Source organism: Camellia sinensis, chromosome 11, assembly GCF_055761805.1.
Source record: "Camellia sinensis isolate YWXY chromosome 11, ASM5576180v1, whole genome shotgun sequence".
Lineage (NCBI taxonomy): Eukaryota > Viridiplantae > Streptophyta > Magnoliopsida > Ericales > Theaceae > Camellia > Camellia sinensis.
The window spans coordinates 131,804,928-131,828,751 of record NC_138971.1 but is presented as its reverse complement, the minus strand read 5'-3'; the positions used below and the strand labels follow the sequence as shown (position 1 = coordinate 131,828,751).

General features: G+C 34.9%; 2 protein-coding genes across 8 annotated transcripts; one reads left to right on the top strand and one right to left on the bottom strand.

Moving 5' to 3' along the window:
* Window positions 1–2,043: 2,043 nt before the first annotated feature.
* LOC114312005 (Ribosomal protein S5 domain 2-like superfamily protein) lies at window positions 2,044–17,086 on the top strand. Of its 7 annotated transcripts, none has more exons than XR_003646702.2 (9): window positions 2,071–2,478; window positions 2,601–2,714; window positions 3,367–3,467; window positions 8,710–8,730; window positions 9,427–9,499; window positions 9,578–9,645; window positions 11,071–11,203; window positions 14,828–14,982; window positions 16,506–17,086. XR_003646702.2 is itself a non-coding variant. In XM_028258160.2 (9 exons), exons 1-8 carry the CDS (start codon window positions 2,373–2,375, stop codon window positions 14,976–14,978), a joined length of 750 nt encoding a protein of 249 aa, XP_028113961.1. In that variant the 5' UTR covers window positions 2,071–2,372; the 3' UTR covers window positions 14,979–14,982; window positions 16,506–17,086. The 7 variants fall into 7 exon arrangements, 6 of the variants coding, with proteins under 6 accessions (XP_028113963.2, XP_028113961.1, XP_028113960.1 ...); XM_028258160.2 differs by having other exon boundaries at window positions 14,845–14,982; XM_028258162.2 differs by lacking the exon at window positions 16,506–17,086 and having other exon boundaries at window positions 2,044–2,478; window positions 14,828–15,173.
* LOC114312004 (Ankyrin repeat family protein) lies at window positions 15,024–22,315 on the bottom strand. Its single transcript, XM_028258158.2, has 3 exons — window positions 21,377–22,315; window positions 16,486–16,901; window positions 15,024–16,143 (listed from the first exon to the last, which is right to left on the bottom strand). The coding sequence occupies exons 1-3, from the start codon at window positions 21,825–21,827 to the stop codon at window positions 15,196–15,198; spliced, it is 1,815 nt and encodes a 604-aa protein (XP_028113959.2). The 5' UTR covers window positions 21,828–22,315; the 3' UTR covers window positions 15,024–15,195.
* Window positions 22,316–23,824: the final 1,509 nt, after the last annotated feature.

Here is a 23,824-nt window from a genome sequence, read left to right as displayed (position 1 = left end):
TTTTTGTTTGGGAAGTTGGGTTAAATTTTTATTTGAATTGGTGTATTAAAAAAAGTGTTGAAAATATGTTTGTAATTAAAATGACCATTTTGTCCCTACAATTATAATTTTTTTATTTCCGGCTAAGGGGTAAAACTGTAATTCAGCTGTTGATGGAACAATTGCCGGCTGTGACAGTGTAGGTGTCCAGCGCTCAGGCTATATTTTTTTTTTTTTTTTTTGAAAAAGCTGGCAACAGGGTTGCTTTTGGGCTATTTTATGGAAATAGGCTACAATAGCCTCGTTTGAGGCTTCCCAAACAGCACCAAAGTAAGAAAGTTAGAATAGAGATGGCAATCACAAAAATAAGAAAGAAGAAGTTAAAAGAATAATAAAACAAAGAGAGATAAATAAAAGACAGGTAAAAATTGAAAGAACTAACACCATAATATTATGTTCATTTTTATAACTAATTCCCCAATTTCTAATGTTGAGTGATTAATTGAAATGCAACTCTGATATCAAAAGTATGCAGTGTAATTTTTTCAAACTCTGAGAGCATAATGTGTTTTATCCAATTTGCCGGGAAGGCCATTGTAATTTTATTTTTATTTTATATTTTATTTTGGGTTGATACAGAATTATTCTTGGGATGCTTGTCTAAGTCAAACCTAATGAACATATTTCCTAAAATTTAATCCAAAGGCATTTACATCACAAATTATTTATTTATTTACATTTAGGGTAAATTATAAACATATTTCCTAAAATTTATTTAAAATACGGATCGTTCCTTATAGTTTTAAAAAGTACAAATATTTTGTTGACATAATTTTTTATTTAATAGAATCAATAGAAAAAATAAAATTCCTAATTACTCTTCTATACAATAATAAAATTATAAAAAGTATTAATTGAAATGTATTTTTGAAATTATTAAAACTATTAATTAACTTAATAATTTAATAATAAAATGAATTATTTATTATGTAATTAAGAAATTAAAAGATCGAGATATAATTTTTAAAACTATGAGCAATAAGATGTATTTTAAGTAAATTTGTTTATAATTTATCCTTGTATATTCGAAGCAAGAAATTTATGTAAGAGTCGAAGCTCCAAAAGGAGAATTAGGAATTTTTCTGATAAGAGATCATAGTGTTTTTCCTTGGCGATGGAAAATCCGCCCGCCAGGTTTTGTCAATTTGCAAATTCTTTACAGGTTTCCAAAACGAAACCATTTTGAAAAAAAAAACCCTGAAATGTTAAAAATGATGTAGAGCGAGACAGATGAAGTAGAGAGAGAGAAACTTGGGAACAGAGTAGAGAGGGAAGCTACAGCAGTATCAAAGTCGCTATTGAAAGAACGAAACCAAGTTGAGAAAAATTGTAACATGTGAGTTTTTTAGTTAAAAAAAATTAAAAAGTTATTAAAAAAATTATTAAAAAATAAAAAAATTAACAATTTATATTAAAAGTTAAAGATTTTTTTTTTACATATATTTTTATAAAAAATTAAAAAATTGTTCAAAATATACTAATTTTTTTACATTATATTTTAATTAAAAAATAAAAAAATTGCTAAAAAATCTATCCCCAAACAAAAGCTAAGGCCTCGTTTGGCAAGAGGTTATTTTAGCCAATTAGCTAAAAAGTTACTAAATTAGCTAAAAAGCCAACAATCCATACTAAAAAGTCAAAGATTCTCTTTTCTCTCTACTTCCCAAACGAGGCCTTAGTTTTAAATTTTCAAAAATTGATTTACAACCAAACAGAAGGTAGGATTTTTTTGATTTGGGGCTTTGATTTAGAGATTCTTTTTCTGCCAGAGCCACTATGCATAGTGATAATGATGGTTCTCCATTAAAGATATAAATGGATGCGACAATGATTCATCTCACTAAAAATATTATCACTAATAATATTAATGTATTAAAAAAGTAAAAGAAAAAAAAATACAACTTCAAGATCAAAACATCACATCATTAATGACGGAACCCACTGCCACCTAATTAGTGGGAGCACTAATTAGTGCTCCCAAGTATTTTTCTAAATGGATGTCATAGTTGATTTGGGGCTTTGATTTGCTGATTTGGACATTTTTCCCCCCATCAAACCGGTGTCGTTTTGGAAAACTGTAGAGGTAACTTGTAGAGGATCCGAACTCAACAAAAATAAACCCTAACTAAACCCTTTCGACATTGTAACTGATTCATTGCTTGAACCTCTGTGATTGAAATTTTTTCCAGTGTTTTCTGAAATCTGAAACAATCTACACTATCTCCATTAAACTATTGTTCATTCTCTCTCTCTCTCTCTCTCTCTCTCTCTCTTTCTCTCTCAAACTGTATAACTGTTGAAACTGCAAAAGACAGTGGTTGGTGGGAGAGAAGATGGAAGTAGATAGAGTGGATGGTCGCACACCGAACCAATTGAGACCGCTCGCTTGTTCTCGTAACACACTCAATCGTGCTCATGGCTCTGCCACTTGGTCTCAAGGTCATATCTATATCTTCAACTCACAAATGTTTATTTGTTCTGTTTGTTTCTCAATTTTTAATTTTATATTGTGGGTTTTTTTTTTTTTTTAATTTTTTAAAATTTTATTGTTTTGGAATCAGGGGAAACAAAAGTTATTGCTGCAGTTTACGGGCCGAAAGCAGGAACCAAGAAGAATGAAAACCCTGAAAAGGCTTGCATTGAAGTTGTTTGGAAGCCCAAGACTGGGCAGATTGGTGAGATTATATTTCTTTTCAACTGTCTCTGCCAAATCAAAATTTTATGCCATGTGAATAGAGTTAATAGTTTTAATGCAATTTCTGCACCAATGAGTTAATTATATAATGGTCAAATTACATCTTCGAGTCACATATAGTTTAAAGTTGCTTCTTTATGTAACCATTTATCCTGACCCGTTGGTTATTTGGCACATGCTATTTGAATTTGGAAGAAGTAAAAGCGTGGTTAAAAGCGTTATTATTATTTTTTTGGAAAAAAGATTGAGACCCACAATTCAAGTTCCACAATTTTATCGACAATGACATGGAAAGTTGTCAACTTTTGCTTTGTCACAAACTCAACCATGTAAGGTCCGACTCCCTTGTTTTGTCATTGTGGGTGAATAGTGGGTCTCTAGCATTTTTCTAAATTTTCACATCCTGTTGGTGGTAAATACATCGCTGATCGACGCTGCATAAGTTGAAATAATTGTTTTGTTTGATGAGTTTGTAGCTTATTGATTTTGCTCCACTTGCCGTTATTGTATGATATTGATGGAAATAAATGAAAACCAAGTCTGAAATTTCACATACTTTAGTGTGTACTTATTCCAATAATGTAGCTTATTACTCATTGTCCATCTTTTGGCAAAAATCCTTCGCTGTCTAGGGAAACCAGAGAAGGAGTATGAGATGATCCTCAAAAGGACTTTGCAAAGTATCTGTCTTTTGACTATCAATCCAAATACCACAACCTCAGTTATAGTTCAGGTGAGGCGGTTTGATTTATTTGGAAATATCAGTCTTTACGTGGCTTGATATGTGATGCCTAATGTGTTGTCAGCTCCAAATATGCTTTAATTTATGTGACAGTATCATTAGGCTGTCTCATTGCCATTTATGGATTATTTGTTTTCCTCGTTAGTGTCAGCAATCCACAAAATTCGGAGTTATTTTTTTCCTTCAATATTTCTAGTAGTATGTGAAACATGCCTTCTTACAAATAACAAAATTGTACTCCAAACTGACAACTTTATGGCATTTTATAACAAAGGCAAGTGACCCCAATATGATTGAAAGAAGGTGCTTTCTCTTTGTTAAGTTGCATCAAAATTTTGTGAATCTGGCAACTGATAAAACTGTTCTCATGTGCTTGCAAAGTTATTGGATCATCTCACTGATGACATGTGATATTACCTAAATACCCTTGTCCTTTGATTCCTAAATTTGGTTATAAATGATCATTAAAAACTTTCCTTTGAGGATGGCTTTATAGACATCACATTCTGATTATTTTTTTGATAAGTAAAGATTCAATTCAAGAGGCCACAAGGGGCACGACCTTTGTACCAAAGTAATATACTTACAAAAAGCTCAAAATAAAAGTTACAAAAATCCCGAAAAAGCTCAACACAAAAGTTGAGCTCTCCTATAAAAAATCAACGAGAGATATTCAAATTATGGTTAAACTTAAGAGGGAATGAATAGTAAGCAAAAAGAATCTAGCTTCATTTATATCTCCCTCGCTACCTAAAGGTTCTACTATTGAGCGAACTGTTAGCAACTTCACAGAGAAAGAATACATAGTCACCTGGTTTAGTGTCTAGCTTCCATAACATGTATGCCCAATAAGCAATCTCTTCTATATAATGTTTTAATCGAAAGGTTAGCTTAACTTCCCACAAAGAAGCTTTATCCTGAGAGGAGCTTTGGTTCACTAATTAGGCTGTTGGCTGGAAAGCAATCTGGCTCCGATATGGAGGAGATGCAGCAGAGGAAACAGTGACATTGTTACAAATTCTTCACCCATGTATGGTCTTGGATTTAAATATGAATTATAGCCATGTAATTCTCCTACTTGACCCAAAGATGGTGATAGATATTTTGAAATGTTGGTGTATGGATTATGAAGCAGGTAAGGTTTGAAAGAGCACCCTAACTGAAATAGGGACTAAGGCCATAATGATTGGTAATCTAACTAGACAAAGTGCCAGGAAGCTAAAAAGAAAGCTTGCCTTGCTAGCATAAATTTTGGTTCTAGTTAAGGGTTCGTACTCTACATTGGCATGTGGTCTGGACCGAAGTAGCTAAATCCTTTTGAACTTTTAAGGACAGCAATTTCTTTGAGTTGAGTGTGAATTTTGAATGAATTGTGACTTGGGTTTTGCCCCTTTACGTTGTGTTTGGATCATGGATTTGGAAAGGGACAAGGAAATGGATAAAAAATTTAGCTTATATTTCATTCACATTGTCCTCCTCACCTTTTCCCTTTTTCTTTCCAAATGCCTACCCAAATCTATGATCTAAACACAACCTTAAAACGTTATTCCCTAGACGTTTGGATGTTTTCAGTATGTGTTACATATTTTGCAACTCTTTGGCTGAAAACTTTGCAGATGAGTGGAAATGAGCTTTTTACTTACTGGGAATTTGCATCAATTGTGCATAAATGACAACTCAGTGTCTGTTCAAACTCAAGATGATAAGCTTCGCAATGTCATACAATTTGCTTTCAGAATTAATTCAGCTGAGAATGATAGAAAAGTTCAGAGACAGCTGTAAGAAAAATTGATGTATATTATTGATTGATTGTATTTGTGTAGATATTACAATTACAAGGATTCCTATTATATAGGAGTGTGTTTGGGAGTAGGTGGAGAGTAGGTGAAGTGGAGGTGGTAGTGGTGTAGTGGGTTAGGTTTAGTGGAGTAGGTGAGGTGGTAGTGGTGTAGTGGTTTAGGTTTAGTGGAGTAGGTGAGGTGGTAGTGGTGGTAGGTTTATGGTAAATTCTAACAGCCCCCCGCAAACTCAAGGAGGATAGAAACTAACCAACTTGAGTTTGAAGAGAGGAACAAAACAAGAAAATACATAAAAATAAAAAAGGATAGGAGACACTGTATGGTCGTGTCAGACCGTTGTAGCAGACAGTTTATGGGGTCATGTCGGACCGTTGTAGCAGACAGTTTACAGGGTCATGTCGGACCGTTGTAGCAGACACTGTGTGGTTGTGTCAGACCGATGTAGAAGACAGTTTATAGGGTCATGTCGGACTGTTGTAGAAGACAGTTTATGGGGTCATGTCGGACCGTTGTAGAAGACAGTTTATGGGGTCATGTCGGACCCTTGTAGAAGACAGTTTACGGAGTCTTGTCGGACCCTTGTAGAAACTAACCGGAATCTATGTCGGGACAGTTTACAGAGTCTTGTCGGACCCATAAAGGAGCTAACCGGAATCAATGTCGGGACAGTTTACAGAGTCTTGTCGGACCCTTGATGGAGCTAACCGGAATCAATGTCGGGACAGTTTACAGAGTCTTGTCGGACCCTTGTAGAAACTAACCGGAATCTATGTCGGGACAGTTTACAGAGTCTTGTTGGACCCATAAAGGAGCTAACCGGAATCAATGTCGGGACAGTTTACAGAGTCTTGTCGGACCCTTAAAAAGTCGCACCCTCAAAAGGTGTGCCCAATTTTTCAAAAGGCGTGCCATCAAAAGGCGTGCCCAATTCATCAAAAGGCGTGTCCACTTTATCAAAAGATGTGCCATGAAAAGGCATGCCAGTTTGTCGGGCGTCTTGGCTTGCCCGCCCGTTTTGTCGTCTGGTGGCAAGAGGCGCGCGATGCGCGTGGCTACCTCGGCTATTAAACCAAGACGGAGGCTGAGGCTTGAAAGCATAACTAACCAGTGGAAACCTCTTCGTTCTCTGAGAGAGATTTCTGAGAGAGATACTCTGTAATACTCTGGTGTCTCTGTTTTCTGAGAGAGATTTCTGAGAGAGATACGCTGTAACACTCTGTTTTCTGAGAGAGATTTCTGAGAGAGACACTCTGTAACACTCTGTTGCCTAGAAAATGGCTTCATCGTCTTCCCGCGGGCTGCTCACCCTCTTTCCCGACCTCAACGAGTCAACGAGAGAGAGAACTGGTGCGGCGGCACTGGAAACTCAACCAAGCGCCCCGGAGTTTGCTCCGTTGAACTTTCCGATGCGGTCGGTGGAGCAAAGAATGGCAGTGCAGTCGGATGTGGAGGCCAATCAGTATACTTTGAAGGCATGTGTGGAAAGCATGACGGCGGTCACAAACCTGTCGAACCGGCTGCAGAGTAGGACAAATGAGGTGCAGCATTTAAACTCCCAACTGGCTCTGCTCCAACGCATGTATAAGGATGCGCGAGCAGAGATAAGTGTGCTGAAGGCGGAAAACAAGGAGCTGAAGCGGAAGGCCACCGTGATGTTCCGATTTGGAGGTCCACCATATGTTGTAGTGGAGGAGCAGGGAGGAGGCAACTTGCTTGGTGGTCTAGGAAGCACGGAGGCAACACCGGCAAGGACCACCCAGGACGGAGGCAAGAAGAAAAGACCGGCGGCTGAGTAGAGAAGAAAAAATCCCACTGTGGGTGTGGTGGTTTTGTTTTTGTGTTTTTTTTTTTTTTTTTTTTTTTTTTTTTTTTTTTTTTTGATGTAAAATGGTGAACGGGGGGAGCCCCGACATGAATAAAAGGAGTGTGGTGTGCAAGGTCGTCTTATGCCTGGTTGTTTTTTTTTTTGTTTTTTTTTGTTTTTTTTGTTTTTTTTTTTTTGTTTTTTTTTGCAAAAATAAAAAAAAGAAACAAAAAAATAATAATAATAAGAATAATAATAAGACTAATAAGAATGGGCTGTGCAATAGATTAAAAGAAACATAGATATATATAGATAGAGATATATTAAAATAAGAGAAAGTGGAGTGGGGTGGATTAAATAAAAAAAGGAAAAAGAAAAGGGGCTCTTTATGCAGGTGTATGTCGGCTAGTGGAAAAAAAGAAAGGAAAAGAGGGTGGCTGAATATGCCTTTCACTATGCTAAGGCCCATGGTAGAGAGAGAGTGTCTGCAATCCACAAAGCCAACATCATGCAGAAAACTGACGGTCTCTTTCTTAAGTGTTGTCGCGAAGTTGCCGAGAAGTATCCTGACATAACATATGAGGAAGTTGTTATTGACAACTGCTGTATGATGCTTGTGAAAAATCCAGCTCTTTTTGACCTTCTAGTGATGCCTAATCTGTATGGTGACATTATCAGTGGCCTTTGTGCTGGGTTGATTGGAGGCTTGGGCTTAACACCAAGCTGCAATATTGGTGAGGGAGGCATTGCTCTTGCTGAGGCTGTGCATGGTTCTGCACCTGATATTGCTGGAAAGAATCTGGCAAACCCAACAGCTCTAATGTTGAGTGCTGTAACGATGCTTCGCCATCTGGAGCTGCATGATAAAGCTGATCAGATACCATGTTAAAGTTGATGACAGATCTGGCTTCAACCCGCATGGTTTCGAGCCATGGCTTGTTCTAGAAAGAGAAAGTATGAGAGAGATCTTGCGAGTTGATGGAGGTCTCAAATTGGTTGAGGTCCGGCGGGCGGTCAAGGCAAAGTTGCCGCCCGCCGGAAGGCGAAGAATACCAAGAGCTTAACCTTGCTCTGATACCATGTAAGAAAAATTGATGTATATTATTGATTGATTGTATTTGTGTAGATATTACAATTACAAGGATTCCTATTATATAGGAGTGTGTTTGGGAGTAGGTGGAGAGTAGGTGAAGTGGAGGTGGTAGTGGTGTAGTGGGTTAGGTTTAGTGGAGTAGGTGAGGTGGTAGTGGTGTAGTGGTTTAGGTTTAGTGGAGTAGGTGAGGTGGTAGTGGTGGTAGGTTTATGGTAAATTCTAACAACAGCACATGACAAATTTTAGAAGTTTTATGATTTAAGTTTTCATTAGTAGTGGGTTAGTGGCCATGATTAGCATAAGGATAGTTGATCTTTTCTTTGCATGTGTTATCTAAATGAGTTTGTTTGTACTTCTTGGATTCCATTTGCTACATATTTACATCTTCTATTTTTAGAATTTGTTTCTTCATATGGGGTTAGTGAGCCAGAGGCAATTTCCTGTTCATTTTCGTTGGTGTTCATGCTTGTTATATGGTGTGATTGCATTAATATCCTCTTCCAGTACAAGCATTGAGTGCTTATGCTTTCTTTTCAGGTTGTTAATGATGATGGTGCTGTATCCTTGTGCTCACATTGTTACTTTTAGTGCAATAATTACTATTTGGACCTTCGCCAAAACTCTTCTAATCATTGCATTCTTGGTGGCTACTTTGTTCTTTAAAAACCTCACCAGATCTACATCAAATGGGCGTTTGGAAATTCCATGTAAAATTTTGCACAGCCGGCAATTGTGATAGATATTTAATTTTAACCTTTTTCCCTTTTTTTTTCTTGGTTAAATGGCATGGGCTGCAAATAGGAGCTTGGCCTCCTTTTACCTAATGAAGTAGCAGGAGATGCCAGAATCTAGACATCTTGTGGTAGCTTCAATTTTTACCCTGACAAACTTCTGATGTCCTACTGTTTTTCTTTGTGGACGGTGTTTGGATGTCCATTGGAGAAGAATTTGTTTTGTTGTCTTTTATTCAGCGTATATATACATATATATTGGGTTTATAGTTTTCATAACATTAAACACGGGTTTATTTGTTGTCATATATCATAATAGAACTTCAAAACATGACACCATCTGTCAGTTTTTGGTGAACTTTCATTTGTGCATGACTTAATTTCATTGTTGTGTGGCTCCCTTCTATTCTAAGGATGGATTAATGTTATTGATAACAAAATAGCCTGATTTCATTATCATGGAATGCCCAAATTTTCCCTTCGACTTATTGTATGTGCCACTTCTTGACTGAACCTTGTCTAGCTTCTCCCATGTGCAATAAATGCTGCATGTGCTGCCCTTGTGGATGCTGGAATTCCTTTGAAGCATCTTGCAGGTAAACAAGATCTATGGCTACATTTCCATTTTATTGTTTGGTGAATGTGTGCTAATTTTTATTCACTGGTTTTTGCAGTTGCAATATGTTGTTGTCTGGCAGAAAGTGGATACATTATACTGGACCCGAACAAGCTAGAAGAGCAGGTTATAGTAATTTCCTGTTTGAATTTCTAATCGCCCTTCTGGTTATGATTCAAGGATCAAAATTTTGTTTAGGTGTGTAGTTTTGGTCAGCTTGGAAATGAAATTTTTTTAGAAACACTTAAAAAACACGAGTAAAATAGTTCAAATTTTTTGAAACACGCAAAAATGTTTAAAAACAAAACTAAAACTTAGAACTGTATATGTAAGCTAATAATTTATAAAAAGAAAAAAATAAAAAAATGCTAAATTCTAGAAGTAAAAAGGAATAAAAAAAAAAAGGTACTTGTAACAAAAATGAAGTATGTCCTCTTTCTCTTTTCTTTGTTAGTGTGCTCTATTCTCCATTCTACTTTCTCATATTTTCAATAAACTTTTAGACATTTTATTTGTTTTCCGAACTTAAAAAAGAAAAAAGAAAAAAGAAGAGAATATAAACTTCTTGGATTTTTGATAGGTATCAAAACAAATTTGTGTTTCACTGTGTTTTGTAATGTTTCAGTGAGTTTCAGTGCATTTCGGTATGTTTTTTGGATGAATGAAATTTTATTTAAAAAAGGGCCTAAAAGGGGGCAAACCCTGAACAATCAAAAAGCCCAAAACCTAAAATCTATGCATCCACGGTTATGTACAAATGTCTAAACAAAAGACAACAGAGAATGGACACTTCTCTCTTATCGAACAAAAAAAAAAAAAAAAAAAAAAAGAAAAAAAGAAAAAGAAGAAGAAAAAAAGAGAAAGGAGTAATGATCCTTTCAAACTATGAACAGGTATTTCAATACTCTCAAAAGTCCGCCTACTGTCTACAAAAAACCAAAGCCACGTCCTCTCTTCTCCTTAGGACATCCAAACCTCCAACATGTATGCAAATCACCCACAAAAGCATGAATCACTGAAGGAGCTCAAAAAATTAGAAAAAAAAACTAAACTCTATCACTAGCCAGCCACCCAACAAGGGATAAGAAGGTGATTAACACTTCTGGTATGTTTTGATGGAAATGATAGAATTTTGGTTTCCACTAATGTTTCGAGTGCATTAAAGGAAATGAAAATTTGTTCTTCGTTGTGAATGAGGTTTTTTGACTATTGTCGCTAAAATAGAATTGATTGTAAGTTATGCACTGTTTTGTATTAATGGTTTTACTCTTGTGACATACTTTTATATGAAACATAGGCAAAAAAAAGCAAGTCCCATAGAACTGCGAAACAGAATTTACCTTTTAATCCTCTACACATCTTGTGCACTCATTCTTTTTGGAGATTAATGGGTATATTTTGTAGTTTATAATATGGCCAGAATATTGAAAGATAACTGTTGTTTGTTCCTTTCCTTAGAATTTTGAGTTTTGACATCTTTAAATATACATGCATTGGATTCACTCTATAATTTTATACCTGAATACCTGTATATATGGTGTGCAATGGCAGAAAATGAAGGCATTTGTGTATTTAGTTTTCCCAAACTCGATTCTCTCTGTCCTTCCGGGAGCATCATTACAGGTGGGAGATGAGCCGATGGAACATGGGCTAATTACGTCTGTTACACATGGTGTAATGTCAGGTATCTGTTAGATGTTCCTTTTCTTAATCTCTTTCATATTCATGTTATGCTGCATTTTTATCGATTAAGGAGAGGTGAAGGAACTATTTTGAGAAGTTGTTAAATGAGGAAATGGAGGTAGGTCAAAAGGGGAGGAAGTAGGCAGTAATAAGAACAACCAGGACTCTAGGTTCTATTGTAAGATTAGGGACTTTGAAGTGGAGTTTGCACTTAAAAAGATGAAATCGAATAAGGCTTTAGGACCTGATGATATACCTATTGAAGTGTGAAAATGTTTGGATAAGAAGGGAGTTGTTTGGTTGACTAGGTTATTTAGCAAGATTTTGTTAATTTGGAAAATGTCAGAGGAGTGGAGGAAGAGTATTTTAGTGCCAATATATAAGAATAAAGGAGATGTCCAAAATTATAACAATTATAGAGGAATCAAGTTAATGTGTCACACAATGAAAGTGTGGAAGAGAGTGATGGAACATCGATTGCAAGGTATAATAGAGGTGTCCGAAAATCAATTTGGGTTTATGCTTGGTAGGCCAACAATGGAAATGATCTATCTTTTGAGGAGAGTAATAGAAAAATATAGAAAAAGTATAGAGAAAAGAAAAAAAGACATTTATATGATTTTTATTGATTATGAGAAAGCATATGATAGAGTACTTCGGGATATAATCTCGTGGGTTTTAGAGAAGAAATGGGTGACAAAAGGTTACATTGATGTGCTTAGGGATATGTATGAAGGTGTGGTGACCATTATTAGATCGTCTGCTGGAGAGACGAGGTGAGTTTTCAATTACTGTAGGGTTACACCAAGGATCAACTTTAAGTCCTTATCTTTTCGCTTTAGTTATGGATGAGTTGACACGCAATATTCAGGATGATGTGTCATGGTGTATGCTTTTTGCAAATGATATCGTGTTAGTGGATGAGACTAGAGAAGGAGTTAACACTAAGTTGGAGATTTGAAAAAAAAAACATTTGAATCTAAAGAATTTAGGATAAGCAGAACTAAGACAGAGTATATAGAGTGTAATTTTAGTAACAGTCACAATGGAAGCAGAGGAAAAGTGAAGATTGAGAACCAAGAACTACCTAAGAGTAAGTATTTTCGTTATTTAGGATCGATTATTACAACGATTGAGGAAATTGGAGCGGATGTGGTCCATAGACTTAAGGCGGGGGTGGTTTAAGTGGAGGAGTGCGTCTGGAGTACTGTGCGAAAAACGAGTACCCATTAGACTAAAAGGGAAGTTCTATAGAACAGTTATTATGTCAGCGATGTTGTATGGGATGAAATGTTGATAAACTAAGAAACAACACGTAGATAAAATGAGTATTGTTGAAATGAGGATGTTAAGGTGGATTCGTGATAAGATTAGAAAAAACAGAGTTAAGAATGAGTATATTTGAGAATGGGTAGAAGTTGTACTGATAGAAGATAAGTTGAGGGAGAATAGATTGAGATGGCTTGGTCATATACAACGGAGACCAACAGAGGCAGTAGTGAAGAAATGCAATACAGTAACGATAGATGGTAATATTAGGAAAAGGGATAGACCTAGATTAACGTGGACTAGTGTAGTAAATAGAGATATGAATCTTCTTAATTTGACTAATAAAATGGCCTTGGATAGAGTCGAGTGGAAAGAAAGATTCATGCAGTCAATCCCATATGATGGGATTTAAGGCTTGGTTTGGTTTATGTTATTAGAGAAGTACATTGGAACTTCGAGGAATACTAATTGTCAAAACTACTTGTTATACTATTGAAGTTTCTGCCTCCCTCAACTGAAAAAGTGATTAATTAGTGAAATTTTTTTTAGTAAGGGGTTTTTCAAAAAGCTACGATGAATCTTTTGGTGTCCAGGACATGCAGTTTCATGCACTGAATTATTGGTGTCTCAAAACCCAACCAATTTGGTTTGGTTTGGTTTGGTTTTCTTTTTGGGTTTAACTGCTAGGATTTAAAAAATAAAATAAAATAATTTATTGCATCTCTTCTCCATTGAGAAATCCAAAATCCAAAGAAACTTTTGCTATTTTTTGTATTTTTTTGTGGTGGTTCGTTCTTTCGTTACTGAAGAAAGTCTCTACTTGCTTATTTGTATGCCACAGAATTTATATGAAGTGCTGCCTAAATCAACAAAATATGAGTGTGGGAAACACAACCTGTTTGCTTCAATATTCAAGAAAGTTTTGTTAAGGCCTGTTTGGTTTTATTTTCTATTTTCATATTTTGGAAAACATTGAAAGCTTGTAGGCAACTATTTTGAAGCAAAACAGTTTTTGAGAAATTTTTCAGAAAACAATTCACTTTTTAGGAAACACCAAGAAGTTGTTTCCGAATTTTCAAAAGTTGTTTTTGCCAAAAAATGAAAATGATAAAAAATGCTGAGTGTTTTCCAAACATTTTATTGTTTTGTTTCCAAAAATAAAATAAAAAATAAAAAAATACTAAAAAATGAAAACATAACCAAACAGGCTTGACAACAACTATAATTTGGTTCAATGCAGTGCACAATTGTTTATTCAGCGGGCTAAGAGGCTTGAAAATGTTGTTTTCTTGGGGATCAAGGAATCAATTTTTGCTGTATTTTAGGCAAATGAAAATAATTCAGAACAATTTTAATTTCGTTAGGATTCTAGTTCTTTTTTTTTTTTTTTTTAAATTAGATTTGTTTCCTTTTTAGCCAGTGGTTTTATATATTTAGACAAAATATATATGGGGGGACATAATTTTCAAAAAAAAAAAAAAAAAGTTATGAAGATCTTACTTTTGATTGCATAATTGAAACAAGAGAAATTTTACTACACACCCCAAAAAAGGTGCATAGTGCATTTTCAGCTGTGGATTTAGAAGAAATGAATCTGAGCCATAGCACATTAGGTTGTAACTAACACCAATTTGAGCGTTACAAAAGCTACCACAATGGGCCATAGCTAACACTACAATGGGACATAACCAAACACTGTAATGGGACGTAACCAAATTTGATTTGATAATTTGTTGGCTCCACCACTACAATGACTAACTTTATAATACCATAATGGTTTGGAACCAACCTTAATATGGACCATAACTTGCATATAGGATGCACCATATGAATTGTAGCATGACTCTTGAAATTAATTGAAGATTTCAGGAGTAACCTTTGTGTGTGTGTGTAGAATTTCGCACTCTTTTTTCTTCTTTGTTTCTACACTAAGGGTGACACAATTAGAGTTTTTGGTTCGATTTTGAGAGTTGTTTTCAGAGATTGCTGAAAGGAGAGACGTTGCTTAAGGCCATCTTTTCATCTTTTGGTACTGCCACTTGTTTTGGTGGATTAATCTGTTTTCCTCTATTTTGTACTCTCTCTCTGGAAATAATTTTTTTTGTACTCCATGGAAATTGCCTCTACTTCTTCTTCTTCTTCTTTTATTTTATTATTTATAAATGCAGGTCTGTTGTTTGGTGGTATTCCACATTCCAGTCAATTTATAATAATTCGGCACTTTCTTTTCTTAGTTCTTGCACAATGTTTAGGTCATATGGTTGTTAATTGTCTATGAGAATTAAGTGAACTTTTAGAGCTTTTATTTGATTTAAATTGTGAGATATGATGTCTAATTTGCTGAATCTGTACTCAGTGGATGATTATCTTCAGTGTCTAGAACGAGGTCGGGCTGCAAGTGCAAAGTTGTCTGGATTTCTCAGGAGAAGTTTGCAGCCGCAGGTGTCCAAGTAATTTCTCCAATGCCGAGTGATTTTGACATGATTGCAAGGGGGTGTAGATTCTGAAGAGGTAATGCTTTCTCTTGGCACATAGTGTTACTAAACATTGTGTTACTAAACATTGTAACTTATGGGTATGATAACCATTACAATAGAGAGCTTATATAAGATTTGACATTGTGGTACTCCAATACACAATAGAACTCATGTAAGATTTGACAGTGATACATTGGAAGAGTAATGTTCCATTTAATTTCCTAAGTTATTCATGAATCATTTACATCTAATACAAGTGATAACCTCCTTGATCCGAGCTATCGACGTCCGAGTTACTACTAGATTCTCGACTGCCCTTCTTAATCATCCGCATCTCTTCAACCCGACTGATGCTACTGTTGGGGCTTCCATCCTTGTTCTTGTTCCTCTCCTTCCTCATCTTCCATTCCCGTTTTCTATGCCAATGCATTGTCAACATCACTCCTAGACCCAAAAACAATGCGACTGTGCACCCTCCTCCAATAAGCGCAAGTTCCACCAACACCCATCTTGTCCCTTTATCGTGTGGCATAATTGTCCATATGGCAGCAATGTAAGCCGACGACATAAACAAAGTAGACAACCACATGACCTTATGGGTCACTACTAGTAGTTTCATCATGGACTTTCTCCTGAAAGGAACAATGCTCACAAGAACATTGACAATGCCTAGTGACAAAAACAATGCCACAATGTTGCACACCATGAAGACCTTGAAAGGTGTTTGTTTACCCATTATAGCCTTCCCACTCTCTTGGTTAAAGCCACCGGGAGGGTTTACACCAGCGGCAAATGCAACTGTTGCTATCAAAACCGCCACAACAGTTATTGTGTTCCGGGCATTTCGTAGACCCTCCATTTGGTGTTCAATCTGCTTCGCTCTCCGGTGCCGGTGCCGGCGACGCTGGACCTGTCCCGGAGATTCTGAAGTCTTCTTCGGCCTTGAATACGGCAAGTAAGGGATGTTACTGTGATCGTGTGATCTTCTGGAGGAGGCCGGTTCGGTGATCCATTGGATTTCCAGTGAGCTGGGGGGCAGCTGATCACATCTCTTTGCTCCAGCTTCTTGCAATGCTGGTACAATGGCTAGCGCGCCAGAGTTGCTGGCATCGGATTCAACTACATCTAGAGCTGTGTATCCCTTGCGGTTGAGAGCATTTACATCTAGGCCAAGCTTGAGGAGGTAGATGACCATCTATTCTCCCCAAGGAAAAACACAAACAAGAAGAGAAATATATTAAAACACTATTTGTTTTGGAAATATTTTTTGCATTTATTGGTGCAAGTCAAGAGGGAACGTTATCCATGATCAAAATATTAAAAAAAATTATTTGGGCAGAAAACGATTTTAAGTTTGCCATCCCTAACAACCACCACTACCAGTGTACCACTGCATCGCTCAAACACACACCAACGCCATAGTAGCACATTAATTTTAAGGTCACATGACCAAATGTAGGAAATCACTTTCTCCTTAATATATTTTGAAAAATATTTTATGTTGAAACAAATGAAGCATAAGTTTAAGAGATCTTACAGTAGTGAGCTTCCCAGCAGTTGCAAGGTGCAAGACCGTATTGCCATCGTTGTCTGGCAAGTTCACCAGCCTCGTAATGTTGAGCGTCTCGACCAAGTACCTCAGCACCTCGTACTGATTATTTTTCACAGCCAGGTGAAGAACTGTTTCGCCATTTTTGGTTACCATCTCAGCAGATTCAAGGCTCATGGAGAGTATTTCGTCGACAATGTTAACTCGACCTTTGATGGCTGCCCAGTGGAGGGGAGTTCGACCTTCATGGTCCTGTAAAGAAGAGAGATCTGAGTCAGATCTGAGGAGTTCTCTGGTTATCTCAAGGTGACCTTTGCCGCAAGCTAGGTGCAATGGTGAACATCCATGGCTGTCTGTTTTCGAGGCGAAATCAGGGCGTTCTTTCAGTATTTCCTTGACTATCTCTGCAAAAATTAGGACACTAGCGAATAAGAATCAAGTATTCGGTTCCCAAATCTTTGTCTTCTGTTTTAAAACACTCAAATCACTAAATCATTGAAAATTTTGAGATACGAGTAATCTTCTCAATATATGATTTAAGGGATGTAAATGTTTTGGAACAAAGGAATATACAGACTTGGAAACAAAAGATCTCATGTTGTGAATGACTGCCATAAAAGTAACCAGCGCAACCATTTTGTTTATTTTAGTTGAATAACCTTTTATAATTTTTTTAGCGTTCGGTATGATTTAAAAAACAAAAGTAAACAAAAAAAAAAACGTGGGGTAATTATAATAATAAAAAAAAAACTCTAGAGTTTGACCTTTATAATAAAATAAATTTTTTATTTTTTATTTTATCAATTTAAATCGTAATTTTTTAATTTATTTTCAATTTAAACTATTTGTCTATTTTCGCTTAGTGAAACCAATAGAAAAAAAATATTTTCTTTATTAAACTCAATGAAAAAAGATACTTTAGATATTTCACGTACACATATATTGAGTTTAATAGTTAGAATATTCTTTTTCTGTCAGTTTTACTTAATAAAAAAATAGGCAAATGGTTTAGATTAAAAATAAATTAAATCATTAGAGTTTAAATCTATAAAATTAAAAACTCAATATTTATTTTATTACAAGAGTCAAACAATGTTTTTTTTTTTTTCTTTTTTTTTTATAATAATTTTATTTTATTTTATTTTTTTGTAATGAAAGTTAATTTGTTTTGAGCAGAAAATGTTTCACTTTTTTAAGGTGAAAAATATTTTTCGAATATAACAAGATAGACTTTTTTTTTTATCAAATAACAAGATAGACTAGAGTCTTATTTTTTACCATAAACCACTGTCATCGTTAACACCACCATCAACATCTAACCTTTTCCATCATTGCCAGTACTACTATCACCACTAGCCCTATTAGTTTTAGGAGCGCACACAATTTTTAAAGACAATTTTTTTTAAAAATGCCTGGGAAAAAAAATATTTTCTCAAAATTTTTTTTTTATGTTGGAATGCAGAACTACGTAGTCTTATGACCAAAAGAAGCTAAGAAGTAGTTAATGCATTGATCTACCCACATAACAATAATGTCATGTTTGATTGGGTGGATTAGAGGCCCAATTATTTTATATTTGTTTTAACATTTTAGTTTAAGATTATTAATCCAATGGATAATTAATCCAACAAATTTGTAGGATTATTAGTAATGGGATAGGAGTGAGATTATTAATCCAATGAATATTAATACAATTGGATAGTGAATACCACACTAATTTAATAGGACTATTAATACTTCACTATTAATTTTGTGAATCAAGCATGACCTAAGAGAAGTATTATTTTAACTTACAAATTAGATTTACTTTTTGAATTTAATAATTTGATAGCTTATTAGAATATCTAAGAAAACTCTGTCAGTGTCATATATTTTTTAATTAATCTTTAAGTCTGAAAATCAACATATATATCATTTGCTTTACAGAAATAGTACGCAAACTATATTTTCTTACCGCCTTATCCTAGGCATTGTTTTGTAATGCTAATACTACTTAAAAGATCTTTTTGGAATGTTTTGGATTTTTTAAGAGTATTGTTGATTAGCATAATATTATATAATTATTATAATTTCTTAACTATCTATTTTCTCTGTTTGTTTGGATAGAAAATAATTTTTCTTTTTTTTTGTATTTTCTAGCATTTAGTATGATAAAAAACAAAAGTCTATGGCTAATGAAAAACAAACCTATTTAAACAGAAAGTGTTTTTCACTTTTAAAAGACAAAAAATATTTTCCAACCACACTACCACATCCACTATCGCCATCACTACGGCCATCGCCGCCACCACCTTCACCTCCCCTTTTGTCCCATCACCACTACCACCACAATCAAATATAAAAAAAATATTTTCTCTAAAAAAATATTCTCTCCGTAAATAAACGGAGCGTAACTAAACGAGCATGAGTATCAATAAAGTGTGAGGTTACATGTTTGTAGTTTAATTCAGTAAATATCACATGAGATAATGATACCACACTTTGTATAATAATTTTCATTGTGGAAAATTTAGCCAGTGGACTATACAACCGTAGATTTTGTGTGTGAACATATATAACGTGTGGAAAAAAACATGCATGTTGGAGTACAAGGGCCACATCATCTAATGTTGTTTTAGTTAGAAGATTCGGGAAGTGATTTGAAAATAGAGAGAAAAAATATAAGTGAAATATAAATAAAATATGCTTACATTTTATTTAATTTTACAAACATTTTCTCTTCTAGTTTTTAAATCTCTCTTCAAATTTTTCAACCAAACACAACGTAAATGAATTGACATAAAAACAGGACCTTATAACTTTTTGAGCTTGTGATAAAATGATTTATGCATTCCTCCCGAAGTATGTGGTTGTAAATTTCTTTTTCTTCAATTATTAGCTTATAGGATTCTTCAATTCTTCAATTCACAGTTTACCCATATTTTCTTTTCTTTTCTTTTCTTTTTTTTTATAATTTAAATTCATGATCTAAATATAGCTTAAAAGAGGTATTCATAGGCCTCAATATGGTTGATGCATATTCTTTTCCTATCAAAACTTGGAGTAATTATTTTCCAATCTAAGTTCATCACATTATTTTTAATTTTGATAATTTATGACTGACCACCTTAAATAAAGAAAAATCTAAAGGCCTAAATTAAATGACTACATAGTAATTCTAAACCATAAAATGATTTTCTCCATCTTAAATTTTGGGGACCAAGCCTCTTGGCTAGTGGGCCAAATATTGCAACTTATTATTTAAGAAAAAATAAATTATTATCAATTGTGTTGGGTTACTTGAATTCCAAAAGATTGGTCTATTGGGTGCAACCTGGAACTTAGAGATGTGTTTCCTCTAAATCTCAGGTTTAACTCTCATTATTAGGAGCAATCCGGTCCTTAGGGCCATGACTACAGACTATACTTGAGATTTGCCAGATCCACGCAGAGAGATACTTTGCTTGAGTCCTGAAATTAGTCAATGTATGCGCAAACTAATCCAGACACTCGGTCAAAAAAAAAAAAAAAATTTGTGTTACTTGCTTATAATTTTATTAACTCTCATGTATCAAGACAAGGGGTGACCTCACATATGTAATGGACACACCCTTGTCTTTGGAATTTTTGTAAACAAATGAGAAAAAAAAAATTAAAAAATTAAAAAAAATTCTCAGAATTTAAAATCAATGGTCAAAGATTCGCTCAAGATATGTCCCATAATAATAAGCGCATTTTTTTTTTTTTTTTTGGTACAACATGATAATAAGCTTGAATGTACACCATAGATAAGAAATTTCTGGATATTTTTCTAATACCTTAGAATTTTCCTCTTGTAAAATTTTTCTATGCAAGTAGACAAATAAAATTGTTTAGCCCACTTTCTTGACAATAGAAGCCAAGAATTGCACGAAAAGTTATGGGTGTAATGCGCTTATCTTCCACATGTAATTAAAAAATTATAATTAATTTCACTATACCGTGGGGGAAAAAATAAAAAAAGGCTTCGAACTTTTAGGTCTGCATGATTTGCTGTGGGCAGAAGGTTTTATGAATTACTTCTGGATGAAGGTAATGGAATTGATGTATAAACTTGAGAACTTGTCTGGTATTGTCTTTAGAACTTTTTTTTATTTTTTTACTTTGGAAAAATGAAAGTGAAAGCAAATAAACTAGTTGAAAAATGATTTTTAAACATAAATTTTATATACAAAAATGATATAGCAACAGGATTTTTATAAGAAAAATGCTTGAGACCTCATTTTTTGGATCTCATAACTTCTTTTGAATCTCAACCATTGATGTATATGTGAGACTCACTCATGTATATGTGGGGCTCATACCATCAATGGTTGAGATCCAAAGGGGATTGTGAGATCAATGGTTGAGATCCAAACGTGATTGTGGAGTCCCAAAAAAGAGGTCTCAATTATTGTTATTTTTATAATAATAAGTCTTTGTTTGGAATAAATGAGTACAAGTCAACCGCATCATTTTGGATGAAGTTTTCAAATAATTTTTGTATTTGTATAGTATTACTCAAATTAGTTATATTTTTAGAGACAAAAATTTTAAGGACCAAATCAATTTTTAGGGACAAACTAAAGTATTGTGGTATTTTTAGTAACAAAATTAGATATTTAATGATAAATATTATCTTTTTGAGATCAAAATTTTTGCTTCAAAAAAGTAAATTTTTTTGTATAAAATTGTTATCTCTAAAAGTATATTTATTAGTAATATTTATTTTTTTAATTTTTATAACCTTTTAATGATGACTCATATGACAATAAGAATTAGTCTCCCAATGATTTTTGCAATAATTTTTTTTCTTTTTGGAGATGAAAAAGTTTGGTTCTTAAAACTCATATATAAGTTGTAGTGAACGTAGTAAAATTACCAGTATGCCCTCCTGAGGCTGCAACATGGAGGGAACTTGTCAACATATCCAACTCCAACATGAGCAGCCATGGAAAGCTCAAGAGATGCTTCACAACTTCAAGCCTCCCTTTCTCACACCCCACAAATAGAACACTCTGATCATACTTGTTCACTTTATAAGCCACCCATGGGCCAGTCTCCAAAAGCATCCTCATAATCTCCACTTGACCTTCTCTGCATGCTTCATGCAAAGGTGTTTCCATCTCTCTGTTCTCCGCCGCAACCATCTCCGGCCGCCACCTCACAATCGCCGTTGCCAACTCCGTGTGCCCGAATCGGGCAGCTAAGTGTAGTGTGGTGTTTAATGATTCAGGAACTGTTTGTTGGATGAAATTCTCATCTTGTTCGACGAGCCTGCGAAAGGTGGGAAGGTCGCCTTTTATGATTGCCTCGTGGAGGTGGCGGTCCATGTTTGAAGTCGCCGGAGGAGAGGGGTTTGGTGGTGGTGGTGGAAGGTGAAGTTGAGGATGAGATAGAGAGGGGTCTGGTGGTGGAAGAGAAAATATAGGGACAAAGGTGTATTTTTTTCCACAAGTGTAGCCACTACGAAAGTTCTCTCTTTTATTTGTCTATTTGTCTGTTTTTCAATTACAAAAATTACACACCACCAAAATATAATGTTTTGATGCCGACATTCACACTGGTTTGGTGGCTCAAAAGGTAGGCAGTTTGAGAAAAAAGTATAAGCATAAAAAGATTATCAATCAAAATCATTTTCAGAAAAAAGTAGTTAAAAATATTATTGTAAGTAAATAAAATTAAAATATTACCTAATCCATCATATTACTATCGTGATCAAATTGAAAAAGAGAGTAAAATAGACAAAAATGATGTAAAAGTATACCTCTGTCATTTGCTATCTCTCTAGACTTCGATTTTTATGTCTCATGCCAAGTTCTCTTTTTTACATTATTACAAGGGTTGACATACACTGCGTGTGTGTGAAACAATTACCAATTGAAACAATCAGATAGGACATAAAAAAATTGCACCAAACAATTACCAACGTGAATCGACTTCATCTATATTAATTCAAGAATTGATTTTATATAATGGTATAGATATAGACAACAAAAATAAAAACTTTTCATTATTGAGAGGAGAATTTGTGCTGAACAAATGAACCGAGCTAAACCTAACACGGACCTTTGTTTTGGACCACACAATCCGATTTGCTTGTCTAAGATGTTGGATCATGTTGGATAGTGAACATGTGTTGCGGGCCGAGCCAAGCACACGCTTTGGTGATGGACTGGGCCAGGATGGAATTAGGCTGTCAACACGGATTGTGCTGAACAAGGAATAAGTCACAAATATGAATTAGGCTAGATCAAGATGACATCGCTGCCTAAGACCAAGCTAAAGCTCGTAGCTATGCAGATAGCGAATAGTGAGGGTCTTAGCCAAGCTTCGTCGAGCTGTGGGACTAGTGTGGTTGTGAGGGGCATCGATTGATCTAAGAGTAGAATGCCCTTGTGGGATTGACTGAGCCCCAAAGCCGGTTGAGAAACTGGCCTGATTCAGCCCAATGCAAGGTTGTTCCAAGCTAGCACTTTGAGAATGGCATATGTGTTTGCTCAGTTGGGGCGCTCTATATGGTCCAATGGCATAAGGAGAGGAATCCATTCTGGGTAAGCGTCAATACCGTTTGGTGGTTTCGCCAATACTATTTGACAGTATTGATGCGTACACGTGTAAAGAAATAAGAGAACAGTACAGCCACGAGTCCTGCAAAGACGACAGAAGTAGTGTGTGCACAATCTTAGGCTACAAGGCCAACCTAGATAAAGGGCAAGACTAGATTCTAAGAAGGATAAGCAAACTTTAGCCACATTATCTCTCTCTCTCTCTGCATTCTTTTTTCTTCCTCAAGTGAACTAACTTGACCGTCGGAGGGATTTTCTGACAAACTACCCGTTGGGTAACTCACCTTTGTTGTGTTTACAGTGAGTCGGAATTCATTCGGAGCAAGACGAGCTTGGTAGTAAGGCGTATGGAAGGCAAAAAATATTTCTCTCTGGTACAATTATTATTCTCTAACACAAAAAAAAAAAAGTGTAACTCTTTTTTTCTTTTATCTCTTTATATTATCCTATCAAAACGGGGACTCTCTAACTAAATAAAATTTCATCATAACTCATCTCTCTTAGTTATATCAAAAGAAAGGTATTTTTATTATATATTTTATAATTAAAGAAAGGGGTTTTATTAGCAAATCCTTTTTCAACTACTGATATTCCAATTAGTACATAACATATTTTTGTATTCTAATAAGTCTTATTATTTAGGTATTTGATCCACTAAATCGTAATTATCATATTTAAGGTATTTTATAGATAATTTTACCCTTAACAAATTTTTTTAAACGCTTAGCAATTTAGTAATGTGAATATTCATATTTTACAAT

Excerpts from the sequence above, each read along its gene's own strand:
- LOC114312005 (XM_028258160.2), top strand. The coding sequence starts at position 2,373 with ATGGAAGTAGATAGAGTGGATGGTCGCACACCGAACCAATTGAGACCG. Across the intron at positions 2,479-2,600 it reads CTCTGCCACTTGGTCTCAAG|GGGAAACAAAAGTTATTGCT; the intron begins GTCATATCTATA and ends TTTTGGAATCAG. Across the intron at positions 8,731-9,426 it reads TTGTTAATGATGATGGTGCT|CTTCTCCCATGTGCAATAAA; the intron begins GTATCCTTGTGC and ends AACCTTGTCTAG.
- LOC114312004 (XM_028258158.2), bottom strand. The coding sequence starts at position 21,827 with ATGGACCGCCACCTCCACGAGGCAATCATAAAAGGCGACCTTCCCACC. Across the intron at positions 16,902-21,376 it reads AGCCTCAGGAGGGCATACTG|AGATAGTCAAGGAAATACTG; the intron begins GTAATTTTACTA and ends TAATTTTTGCAG. Across the intron at positions 16,144-16,485 it reads CTGCTGGGAAGCTCACTACT|ATGGTCATCTACCTCCTCAA; the intron begins GTAAGATCTCTT and ends TGGGGAGAATAG.